The sequence below is a fragment of the Neodiprion lecontei genome, chromosome 6 (assembly GCF_021901455.1).
Source record: "Neodiprion lecontei isolate iyNeoLeco1 chromosome 6, iyNeoLeco1.1, whole genome shotgun sequence".
Lineage (NCBI taxonomy): Eukaryota > Metazoa > Arthropoda > Insecta > Hymenoptera > Diprionidae > Neodiprion > Neodiprion lecontei.
The window spans coordinates 29,425,143-29,436,712 of NC_060265.1; the positions used below are offsets into that span (position 1 = coordinate 29,425,143).

At 43.9% G+C, this 11,570-nt stretch overlaps 2 protein-coding genes and 1 long non-coding RNA gene across 7 annotated transcripts in view; all 3 read left to right on the plus strand.

Annotated features, from left to right (window-relative positions):
* LOC107224472 (probable JmjC domain-containing histone demethylation protein 2C) overlaps positions 1-5,556 on the plus strand; it is a 207,275-nt gene extending 201,719 nt beyond the window's left edge. For 4 of the 5 annotated variants that reach the window (XM_046743240.1, XM_046743238.1, XM_015664535.2 and 1 more), the window contains exons 16-18: positions 100-1,537; positions 1,757-2,012; positions 2,110-5,556. In XM_046743240.1, coding sequence (XP_046599196.1) covers positions 100-1,537; positions 1,757-2,012; positions 2,110-2,425 — 2,010 coding nt within the window. In that variant the 3' untranslated portion in view covers positions 2,426-5,556. Of the gene's footprint in view, positions 1-99; positions 1,538-1,756; positions 2,013-2,109 lie in introns of those variants that run through there. The other variant, XM_046743241.1, reaches the window with a different exon arrangement.
* Positions 5,557-6,784: 1,228 nt separating this feature from the next.
* LOC107224469 lies at positions 6,785-8,842 on the plus strand. The gene is made up of 2 exons (XM_015664532.2): positions 6,785-7,116; positions 7,180-8,842. The coding sequence occupies exon 2, from the start codon at positions 7,511-7,513 to the stop codon at positions 8,612-8,614; it is 1,104 nt and encodes a 367-aa protein (XP_015520018.2). The 5' UTR covers positions 6,785-7,116; positions 7,180-7,510; the 3' UTR covers positions 8,615-8,842.
* An 817-nt stretch (positions 8,843-9,659) lies between these two features.
* Positions 9,660-10,577, plus strand: LOC124295061. The gene is made up of 3 exons (XR_006904945.1): positions 9,660-9,699; positions 9,897-10,029; positions 10,077-10,577. It is a non-coding gene; the product is annotated as an uncharacterized LOC124295061 (long non-coding RNA).
* Positions 10,578-11,570: the final 993 nt, after the last annotated feature.

Here is an 11,570-nt window from a genome sequence, read left to right on the forward strand (position 1 = left end):
TGTATTGCACAAAAATAGTGAGAGGAAGCAGTCACGCGACGAAAGGAAACTATAAACTTAAGCTATGACACACTAACGTATAATTACTGTTATTTACAGGGACGCAAGAATGGAACGATAAAAATCTGGGGTGAGAGCGGAAAGGACAGGGACGACTTCTCGTGGCTTCTATGTACAAACAGGCAGGTGCACGAACCAGAAAGATTGATGCTAACGCAGATAATAGCCGGTGATAGTTTGTCGCGTCTTGGATCGCGGCTTCACGAGAGCCGTTGCGAGTGGGGAATACCTCAGCATTGCTCGTGCAGTTTGGCGACATCGTCGCCGGTTAATGAGACACTAAGAAATCTGATAAAAGGTGAATCGATGGGCGTTTTAAACGGTAGCATAAAACAGGAGTCGAAGGTAGATAGGAAAGAAAACGAGTCTAACGGAGCTACGGACAAAAAGACAAACGGTGAGGATAAAAACTCGTCACTCAGTTGGCTGGCGAATGTTGCTCTCCATAATCAGGAAAAAAACGACTCCGGGTCCAGTTCGGACTCGGATGAGGATAGGGACGGAAACTACTCGACGTTGAGAGAACTACTTATCAGGCCGTCGCATAAACCAAACGGCAGCGGTTCCCGGTCGAATTCGCCGACCAACAACTCCGGGAATTCCAACGTGACGAACAGCACAACGCAAAACAATGTCGTCGCCAAGACCGGAAAAAAGTCGAAGATGGACACCCTGGACGAGGTCATATCTAGCGTTATAGAGCACAGCGCTAAAAAGGAAAGAGACAGCGGACTCGTCGACGAAAAAGCTTCCCGTGAACTTAAGCACTTTGTTCGTAGGTATAAATGGACACAGAGGGGAAGAGAACCTTTGCCAATTAGAATAATGACTCTTACCGAAAGCAAGAGCCTTTACCCCGATGTACCTCATTCTTGGTTGTGCGACGGCAAGCTGTTGAGACTAAACGAGCCAAATAACCCTAACAATTATCAGATATTCCAAGATCAGTGGAAACGGGGACAGCCAGTTATCGTTTCTGAGGTCTCGAAGTCGCTGGATATGAATCTTTGGCACCCTGACTCGTTTGCGCGTGACTTTGGGGATGTGAAAAATGACCTCGTCAATTGCATGACTGGTAACTTGGTGCCTAATCAACCGATGCGCAAGTTTTGGGAAGGTTTCGAACACTTCTCTAAGAGGTTAAAAGACGATAGTGGAAACGCGATGCTTTTGAAACTGAAGGACTGGCCTCCGGGGGAAGATTTTGCCGAATTACTACCATCCAGGTTCACCGATTTAATGAAAGTATTGCCACTCTCAGAGTACACGCATCGAAACGGGAGATTGAATTTAGCGAGTCGATTACCTGACTGTTTTGTCAGACCAGACTTGGGACCTAAAATGTACAACGCTTATGGATCCGCGTTGTATCCTAACAAGGGAACCACTAACCTTCACCTCGACATATCTGACGCCGTCAATGTCATGGTCTATGTTGGTATTCCCAAGGACGGTGATAGCGACGAACACATTAAAGGTATGTTCACTTTTGTGGGAATTCATTCGCTTTTGTCGAGCAGCGAGAAAATAACGCAGCGTATGATGTAAAAAAATTTCAATCGAGAATACAACCGTGTTCGAGAATAAATTTATAACGAGCTTTTTAACACTGACGTGAGATAAATTCGAAATTGCTTGACGTTGATTATTGTCACGAGCAACCCATCAAAATAATTGTATTTTAACCATCTTGCAGAGGCTCTCAGGGCAATCGACGAGGCCGGCTGTGATATATTGACACGTCGAAGGGTTAGAGATCGCGGCGAGGCACCCGGAGCTCTTTGGCACATCTACGCGGCTAGAGATGCGGACAAAATTCGTGACCTTTTAAACGCGGTCGCAGTTGAACGAGGTGTGCGTCTCGAACCGCACCACGATCCGATTCACGATCAAAGTTGTTATCTCGACGGTCCTTTGCGAGAACGACTGTACCGTGAATACGGGGTTGAAGGGTAGGCACGAGTGGAGTTATTATTATTGAGAAAGCAAGTTCGTACGCTGTTCGTAATTTGCCATTGGTTCAAACATTATTTTATCACGATCTTTCAGGTACGCCATAGTGCAGTGCCTCGGTGATGCCGTCTTTGTGCCCGCTGGTGCACCTCACCAGGTTCGAAATCTTCACAATTGCATTAAGGTCGCCGAGGATTTTGTCTCGCCTGAAAATGTGTCCCACTGTTTTCACTTAACCCAGGAGTTTCGTGCTTTATCCGACACGCATACGAACCACGAGGACAAGCTGCAAATAAAAAACATTATTTACCACGCGGTTAAAGACTCTCTAACTGTACTTGAGAATGTGAAAGAGGAAGTTGTCGTGAAGATTAAACCGAAGAATGAAATTAAGATGAAGGAGGAGACGTAGCGGTAAAAGTCGAGCCGCCATGATCTGAGGGATTGCTTGATTTACGACTAAATCTCGCTAATGATTCGAAAGCGGGTGCGAGGCCCTCTTTTACTTTTACTTCGATTCTTGGCGGCTTCTGAGTCGTTGGTGATAAGTAAAATAGCTAAGAACAAACAAATCGATGGGGAAAGAACGGGAGGGTGTGTGCGATACCTTGGTCCGAAGGTTGGGAGGGAAAAAGGAAGTGAGGGCGACGTTTTATCTCAGGTGTTTGGTTAATAACGTCGCGGAAGTTTGTTGTGATATTTGATGAGTAGCTCGAAACGTTTCATTTTTTGAATTGGCTGAGCCAATTTTCTGGTTGGTTGTTCGTTGTATAATTTCAGTTTGAATACAAATCACTATCCTATATTAATGATAATGATGATAATAATGATAAAACAGTACATACTTTGTGGTCGGATATGAAGTCCGTGAGATTTATTTACTTCGATTGTTCGTTTTCTTTTGTAATATTGTTCTTCGTTTAAACGTGGATCGTGACTGCTCGACTGCGCGTATCCGTGACCGAATTGAAAAAATATAAAAAATAAAATAAAAAGAGAAGAAAAAATTTGCGAATTTGTGATACCAGAGGAACTTCGGATCATAATTGTTTGTAATTAATTATCGTGCCTGTATCCAATACACACTTGTCTATACTATATAAATGTAGATAAAATTACTATGTAACAAATTCCTAAGAAAAAGAAAAAAAAATTTGAAAAAACAGTTTACACGTATACAAACACTCTTATACATATAGATTAAATTTAGTGAATGTAAAAACATATATCGGTAAGGAAGAGAATGAAAGAAGAGGGGAAAAAATGTGTGCAATTAGACGTTGTAATTATTGGCCAAACATACCTTTGTATTATCGATTTGTCGCTTGCAGTCAATGAATTGAACTGTTTTACATAAATAACAAATCGATTGTACCGATTTTACTAATTAGATTAAACCGACCGTCTTGAACCATTTTGTGGATTAAAAGCTTATTTTTTCGTCGTCGTATGGAAGGGAACACTGTGTAAAAGTGGTAAGAATCAATTATTTTTGTCAAATCAACATATGAAAATCGTCTGTTCTGGAAATAAAAATGACTTTATTTTATCAATTACAGCCATATTATATTCCATCAAATGATCCGACGATGGTAAAAAATATTTAGTTGAAGAAACGACAGTAATGTCTAGTCGTGTATTGCAGTCATTTTCAAAGTGCCAATGTTGTTCGATGTTTGTGGGATTGGTATGTTTGAATGCTCAACTGATTTGACATATGCGAGTTATCTTCCTCATTCTCAAACAGCATTGTGGCAAACAGCAGGTCGAGTTTCTAAATAAACATTGAACCGAATAATCCGCAATTTGACGATTATTCGTGCTCTTATAAACTTTAATTTGTTGTAGTTTTTCTTTTTCGCGAGTTGACTCTGCCTTAGCTGGATATTATTTCGTGGCATAAACAATTATATTCAAATAAGAACAGACGTATGGATGGATGGTTTTTATTTCTGTTAGTTTTATGAGATTTCAATTTGCATTTAGCTTGAAGTGATCCGGTTGATTTTACATTTGGCTAATTAAAACATGTTCTTTTTGCACATCATCTTTGGCGTGAATTAGCGTGATAGAATTTACGTGGAAGTATGAAGAGCAGATGACGAAGGAAGATAATAAGACGGAAGTGGAACGGGTAAAAAGAAATAATAAAACAACAACGGTAATGGCAAAGCGCATAAGAAAAATTCTGGAATTTGCAATTTCTTTGATCTCAATATTCGTCTAGCATACAACGACTTGAGTAATTAATATTTAAATACGATTAACGTTAATTAATTAAAGATAATTAAAAAAGAATATCTTAGTGTTAATAATATATGCATTAATTATTAAAGCAATTTATGCATACAAACATACAAAACTGAAAAAAAGTAAAAACAAACAAAATCGTAACAATAAATAAAAATAAATAACCTAACGTAAATTAAAACGATGAAAGAAAAACATCTCTGAAATACCTATTTCCTACGATGGGCGCTGTATAAAGTTCTAGAAACGTACTCTGTGTATTATTACTATTGAATACAAAAAAAAAACCGTTCTTCTCTATATTATATATACATGTATATACATATATAAATAACAATAATAACGTACGCTTTCGCGTATACACCCATGCATACATGTGCATCTATATACATGTGTGTATATACATCTACGCATCCTGCGTTGCGCGCGGTATACACGGTGGTATACACGCACATTTAATTGAAAAAGAAATTATAATAATAAAAATAATGATAATAATAATAACAACAATATTAATAATAATAATTTTAATAACGAACAAACAATACTTATATAATTCGTTACGTATATATGTGTATATATATTATATGTAGGTATATAATAATATCGAACACACTTGATTGCATCAACACTAGATTCGTAGTCAGGTAGTATATACATTATTATTGTTATAATATCCTCACCATCATCATCATCATCATCATTATTATCATTATTATAATTAAACATTACTATAATTAATTATTGGTTATTAATAATAATTACTTTATTATTATTATTATTATTATTATTATTATTATTATTGCTATTATTATTATAAGAAGAAATATGATATTTAAATGTTGCTGAGTATAAATGACTAAAGCGAAAAACGACAAAAAAACAAACGCAAGTGAAACAAAAAAAAGGGAATTTTAAAATTTTTAAACCGAACAGAGCGATAGAAATATTTAGAGTGCAAAAGAGATTCCGTATGAAAAGAACGGGAAATATTGGAAGAAAGAAATTGGCAAAAAAAAAAAAAAAAAAAGAAATTAAAATAACTGGCGAATGAATGAGAGAATGAAAGAGAAGAGCCGTGTGCTGGGGGCGGAATGGAATGGTCGCTAATGTACAGCCCTTAAAGTCCTCAACCTCCCTATATACACCCTCGATGTTCCCTCACCCTCCCCGCCACCGGCCGCCCTCAGTCATAGCAGTTATGAAACCGCGAGACAGCGGTTTCGAGTATAATTTTTTGTACTGTGTAAATGTAAGAAACCATACGTTTGAATAAGAAAAATGTTTATATTATGAGAAAATTGTCATTTCTTTCGTTTACACAACCTCTGTCGTGTACGCGTACACTGTACATATAACATGTAGGTACATAGTATTAAGGCTGCGTAAGTAATAACTGAAAGGTTGAGTACAGTTACAATTTGGAAGATTACTTTTTACATTGCTTATTCATCGCCAAACTGTATAGTTTTGCGAAATCTTGTTTGTAGTAATTTGCGACTTCTTTTTCTTTTTAATTTAATGCTGATCAAACAACAGTCAGTATGATTTTTTTTTTTATTTTCAAAGTAATTGAAACTATTCAATTCCCCATCACGGTAATTCCTTTAAAACTTTGAATGCCTGTGAGAGTTAATTTTTCTTTCGATGCAGTAAAACACATCCTGAAGTTAGTTTAATAAAATCGAAAATAAAAGAATACCAGAAGAATCGCACGAACCGAAGTCGAGGAGCGTCGTCGGCTTCGGGGACGCGATGAGTGGAGGTTGTAACATTTTTTCAATGATATAATATAAATATAATTGAGTCTAACATGTGCTTGGTAAAATGTCTGAGTGAATAGCGAGAAAACTTTTAATAGCGAAAGAGGTGAAGAAAAAAAGTGATGAGAAAATGTATTTTTCAATGGATTCGCATAGTCTGAGGTTATCCATTGCAGAGATAAATCAACCGTGAATGTATGAATCTGTTACGAAACTTGTCAGTCGTTAAAGACACCGATAGAAGAGGCGTCAGGTCTCGCCGAAGTCGAAGCGCGTATAGAATGTCCTGCAGCGGTGGAAACCCTGCAGGACAACGATCACCAGGGACTGGATGTTGTGGTCAGTTTAACGTTACAAGAAGTGCCAAACTTTCACGAGTATTATTTATTTTACTTAATTTCTATCTCCATCAAACCCTTAGCCAATTTCGAGACCGTCAATGCCAATAGCAAATTATCCAAATATTGCGATATAAGAATTTTCCCTAAAATTTAATTACTTACTAATTTAAATCGGGTATCAGACTTCTACGAGGTAAATGATTATGATCAAAATGGGTTAATTATTAAGAATTTGTACGTTTTTATGTTTATCTCTATTTAATGACTGTATGCATAATTTTAAGTTTCCATATATTTCATACCGCTGAAGTCTAATGACCACACAATTTATAGATTATACGGTTAATTAAGATATATTCTAATGAGAAAATCGGTTTAGATATCAATCGATTCCGTAGAAGTTGAAATATCTGTTGCAAACTATGTTCAACGGGAAATTTTGGGGCAGGAACAAGTTGCGCGAGTTCGAGAACCGGATGCGCCGCATCGGAGCCCCGAATTCGGACGTGCCTCTGCCAGAAGAACGTGGGCTGCCTGGACCGTCAGGATTGCGGAGGATTCAGGCCCAGAGGCACAGCAGAGACCGGAGCCTGTCCAGGGCCGTGTCAATGCGAGGTCGAGGACTCGTGGAATCGAAACGTGCCGCCGAAGCCGAACTGCGAATGGGTGTCAAACTTCACGGAGCTCCGTCGTCAGTGGAGCGATCACGGGCGACGGGAGTCCTGCAAATGCTGCAACTGCCGCCCCAGGTAAACCCGAAATTCTCCGGATTCATCGAGCTCCGTAAACTCTCTAACTTTCGCCCCCTTCAGCCGGCCCAGCACCCCCTGCCGCCCTTGCATTCCCTGCCCGCCTGCGACCCCCTGCTGTTCGTCGACCTCGGTATCTTGCCAGAAACGTGATCCTTGCCAAGCCCCGTCAGATCCTTGCGCCCGGACCGGCTGCGAGGGTTCGCGACTCGGTGGCGGCGGGTGCTGCTCTTCTCCAGGGAAATCGAGCTGCTGCCCCTCGGAGTCCAGCTCTGACGCTTGTCCGCCTCCGAGCTGTTGCGGTCAGGCTAATCCCTCTTGTCAGCCTTGCTCGCCGCAGCCCCGACCGATCCTGAAGAAACGGAGCTGCTGCATATGCGCTCCGAGTGGCTGCATGTGCCAGCCGATGCCGAGAAACTGCAACTGCCCGCCCCCCGTACAGATTGACGCGAGAGCCGACGAGGAATGCTCGTGCGACTGTCCTTCCGCACCCGAGTGCGCCTGTCCACCGAGCGAACGCCGGTTCTCCAGGACCAAGGTGAAGTGTCCTAACGCCAGGATCTGCTGCCCCGTTCCTCGCCAGCCCCCAGGAACACCTTGCTGCTGCATCGAGTGCCGACCCTGCCTCCCGCCGCCCTGCGACCCCTGCTCGTCGACCAGATGCCGCCCATCGACGCCTCGGACCAAGCCCTGCAGGCCGGCCTCACCTTGTCCCCCTAGCTCGCCCTGTCGCCCAAAGCGAAGCTCTCCTTGTCAAAAACCGGCACCACCCTCGCCCTCTCGATCCTCCGCTCGCTCCTCGTCCCGGGGATCAAGTTGTTGCTCACCGTGCAGAGCGCCAGGTCAGTCGTCTTCAACCTGCGATGATAACGGCGAGGTGGTCGAGGTCACGCGGGCACGCGGAGATGACGGAGAGCGATACTGCGCCGGCGATGCCGATCGGCGTTCAAGGTGTCGCTGCGCTCACGACGGGAAGGGTTGCGTCGATGATTGCCGCTGGCGCTGCTCAAGGAACTGCGCCGGCGAACCCTTGACAGGGAGCTGCGAACGGCCGAAAGAACCGGGGAACAACGAGGGCCGGGCCCCGAACGTATCGCAGGTTGCCACCGGCGTCGATAAATCTCTTTCGATCGATCACCGTCAGGTGGATCATTCGGTGACGAAAATTGAGGCTGCTCCTGAGCTGCGTGCCGCAACTTATCCTGGCAACGCTGCTGCGGTCGGAGCGCCTGGTGCTCGCGGTACTCGCGGTACTTCCGGTTGGAAGGTCTTCCCTCGCAAGGTTTCGCGCAGTGCGGTTTCACCTGTTGGTGGAACAGGCCATTCCCTTTCCAACGTGATCGCCGCACGGAAATCGGCTGCCACCCCCGGTGTCAACCGCACCCCGATCGGCACAAACGCGTTGCACGCTCGTCTCGTCGCAAAGAGGATGGCTCCTGGGCGATCGGGGCTCGGTGTTCAGACCCATCCGGCTTCTCGCGATTCGTCCAAAGGCTAAGAAGAATTATTAAATTGGGGCGATGTGGGCTTCGAGGAGAAACCAGGAGTCGGAGGGTAGATTGGTTCAAATTTATCGCGATATCGGTTTCACTCACGCGTGCGCGTAGAAAAATGACTGTCAGAAATCGTTGATACGATTACGATGACGATAGTGATTATGACGATTAACTATGTGAATGTCGATTTAACGTAAATACTGATGGCTGTATGTACCCCCTTGTTATGACTAAAGGTGTGTGACGGTGTGGTGCCTCCAGTAGGTGGCGGCGACGCGGAAATTCCCTCGTGCCCTTGCGTGTCCGAACGGGAGTGCTGCGCAGGGGGTGGCGGCGAGTTAATCTCGTACCTCGGCGACATTGGCCACTCCATTCTCGTACCCGGTCCTCTCACCCTCATTTCCTTCGCCCTGCTGATACTCGTTGCCGTTACCTGGGCCTTTGGCCTCGCCTTCTACCACCGATGTTTGTGTGTCAAGAAAGTATGTCTGAGGTACTCTGGTCGGTGATGCATTTATGGAAAACAGATCGATGTATACGATAAATACGAAAAACAAAAAATGCGACATGAAAAATATCATGGGTCTTTTTATTTATTCAACGAATTATTATTGCGAGTTACGAGGATCTGAATTACACCGTTTTCGTCATGTGTGCTTCGAAATATACGATAGTGACCAGAGACGCAGGAGCTTTTTGCGACTCGTATTTGATCACAGTGAAAGTCACAGAAATTGGCAGAACTTAGCTCCGTTTGGATTTTCGTAGAAATTGATTATTCCAATCAATCGTGATACGTCCGACACTTTTTCGTTAACAAGCAACGTTTGATCGTCGTATAATTTTTCATCAATATACCGTATGCCTTTATCAGCTTTAGTCATTCGTCCAAATAATTCACGATAATTCATTTTTTGATGAAGAATTGATGTGATTTCGGAGCACGTAAGATGAAAGGTCGCTTTCACTAGGTTTTACTATAAATGACAATATTTTCTCCAATTTTCAGCTCAGGCTCCGAATCAATCGGCGAAGTTGAAGATACCGCTCGTTTTCGACCCTGCCGACAAGATCTCGTCACGTGACGGTAGGAAACTATTTCGGAACAACCGAATTCCAACGCGCCGAGTTCAGTTCTAATTTCGGAAATATCCTTTCTAAACGCGAGACAAGTTTCGAGTTTCGCATTGAAATCAGAATTGAAACGATTACAGCAAATTAACCAATCGACGGTAGGTCTAATTATGCTAAAAACTAATCCACCAGTACGCATCGACGTTTCAGCCAATTGCAAGACGTCGCAGCGTCGTTGTGGTACATCCGATCGCGACAAGTCTAAGTTCCTCCGCGGTTTCCGGAATCCAGTCCGGCACGCAACAGACGACAAACACTTGATGCGAAACGTCAGTACTCATAGGTAAACTCATCAGTCCCCATCCGTTCGCGATATAAATTTCTTTATAGAATTTAATCTGTTTGCAGTACACCGCAAAGTATCGGTAACGTCACCTGGCACGAATTAAAACGCGCGTTTTGTCTCCAGCCAGCCAACTCGCCAGGCCGTAAACGTCACAGATCTCCGGCCGAGCTTGCGCTCGCCTTTTTTTCAAAAGTCGACAAGTCGCGATCCCGCCAATCAGCCAGCCGATGCATCGTCCACTGGTGTCAACCTCCTCTCCGCTTTACGTCGTCCCGAAAAAGCTCACCGGCATCCTCCTGCACCGAGGCGTTTTCTCAAACATCAACCTGCAGTGCGAAGTCCTGTCAGTCCGAGCCTCCGATGCCGTTATCAAGATCCCGTTACTCCTTGGCAGGATTAAAAACAGGGCCGCGGCAGTGCTGCTGTGGAAGACAGGATAAAGGATGCGCCGAGGACTGCAATTTCTGTTGTTCCCTAAACTGCGGGATGACTGGAACGCCGGATGGTATTAGAGCGGGACACTCTGTTCAGCAGCGAGTAAGGGATCGAGTGGTTTTTGCAAACAGTCACGGACTCCGAAGGCCGAGCTTTCACGATAAATCCTGCGCACGTTCGTTGGAGGATATAGCCGTCCGGATTACGAAAAGCACCGGAATTTGCACCGAGTCGGAATCGAAGCATAGCTTGTTATCGAGCGTAGAGATGTCGATACAACAGGATCGCGAGATTCCTTTGACGAATCATGACGGGAATAACAGCGAGGGAAATCACAAGCTCCGTGGGAAAGAAAATGCGGTGGATGAGGTCGGGCATAACGAGTATGAAGAAAAGGAATTTCCGAAGGAAAGTTGCGCGGAGAAAATCATGCAGAATTTAGGAGGTGACGCTCCTCACAGGCAGGATCTCAGCAGTACCGACAGGACTCGCAAGCACGAAGTTCACGATGCTGCGACGGATATCGTAAGACATTCTGCGCAGACAATTTATCACGACAAGGCGGTGGGTGACGAGAAAGGTATTCGCAGGCATCATCGCCATGCTCACGAGAGAACAAGGGACCACCGTCGAGGCCTCGTAGAAAACGCTTCTCGACACAATTTTCATCTTGACAAATCAGTGGGCCACGAAGGGGAGAATCTTGGGCTTATTTGCCGCGAGAAAGAAACGAACGAATTCCGGGAACATCGTGCCGAAAGGAGAGGACTCGGAGCCACTTCCTTCCAGGAGCATCTCGAAAATGGAGGAATGTCAGACGCGGAAAAAGAGAGGATCAGCGAAAGGGACTGTGATGGATCCATCGACCGATCCAGGAGTAAAATAATTCCGGAAATCATTACGAAAAGTGAAGTTGAGGATTGCACTTGTTCCGAATCGGTCACTTCTGAGATTCTGTTGGTAGGGAGGAGGGCGAAAAATTCTTTATCGAAGATCAGTGATTCTAGCAAAATGTCTTTCGTTCTTGGCGACGAACGGCAGTATTATCCTTTCGGTATTTCCGACCGCTCAATAGCGACAAACACCTCAGATTCGTACGTCAC